This window comes from Penaeus monodon, chromosome 32, assembly GCF_015228065.2.
Source record: "Penaeus monodon isolate SGIC_2016 chromosome 32, NSTDA_Pmon_1, whole genome shotgun sequence".
Classification (NCBI taxonomy): domain Eukaryota; kingdom Metazoa; phylum Arthropoda; class Malacostraca; order Decapoda; family Penaeidae; genus Penaeus; species Penaeus monodon.
In genome coordinates this window covers 32,786,157-32,786,419 of record NC_051417.1, presented here as the reverse complement: position 1 = coordinate 32,786,419, position 263 = coordinate 32,786,157, and the positions used below count along the sequence as shown (strand labels likewise).

The window sequence follows — 263 nt, the reverse complement described above, 5'->3', positions numbered from 1 at the left end:
CAAACGCCACCCTCCGTCCCTCGACAGATTCGACGGCGCCCTGAACGTGGACCTGACGGAATTCCAGACCAACCTGGTGCCTTACCCGAGGATCCACTTCCCTCTGGTCACCTACGCCCCTGTCGTCTCCGCGGCCAAGGCCAACCACGAGCAGCTCTCGGTCGCCGAAATCACGAGCGCCTGCTTCGAGCCGGCCAACCAGGTGAGGCTGTTCGCTCGTGCGGACGAGGAAGTGTGTGCAGCTGGATCGCCGGCCGAGATGC

At 64.6% G+C, this 263-nt stretch overlaps 1 protein-coding gene across 1 annotated transcript in view; it reads left to right on the top strand.

The window, feature by feature from the left end:
- The window catches only part of LOC119593824 (tubulin alpha-1A chain-like), a gene marked incomplete at its 3' end in the record, with an annotated part of 18,651 nt that overhangs the window by 15,319 nt on the left and 3,069 nt on the right, over positions 1-263 (top strand). Inside the window, 1 exon segment of the mRNA XM_037942853.1 lies at positions 28-202. Within this exon segment, the coding sequence (XP_037798781.1) occupies positions 28-202 (175 nt within the window).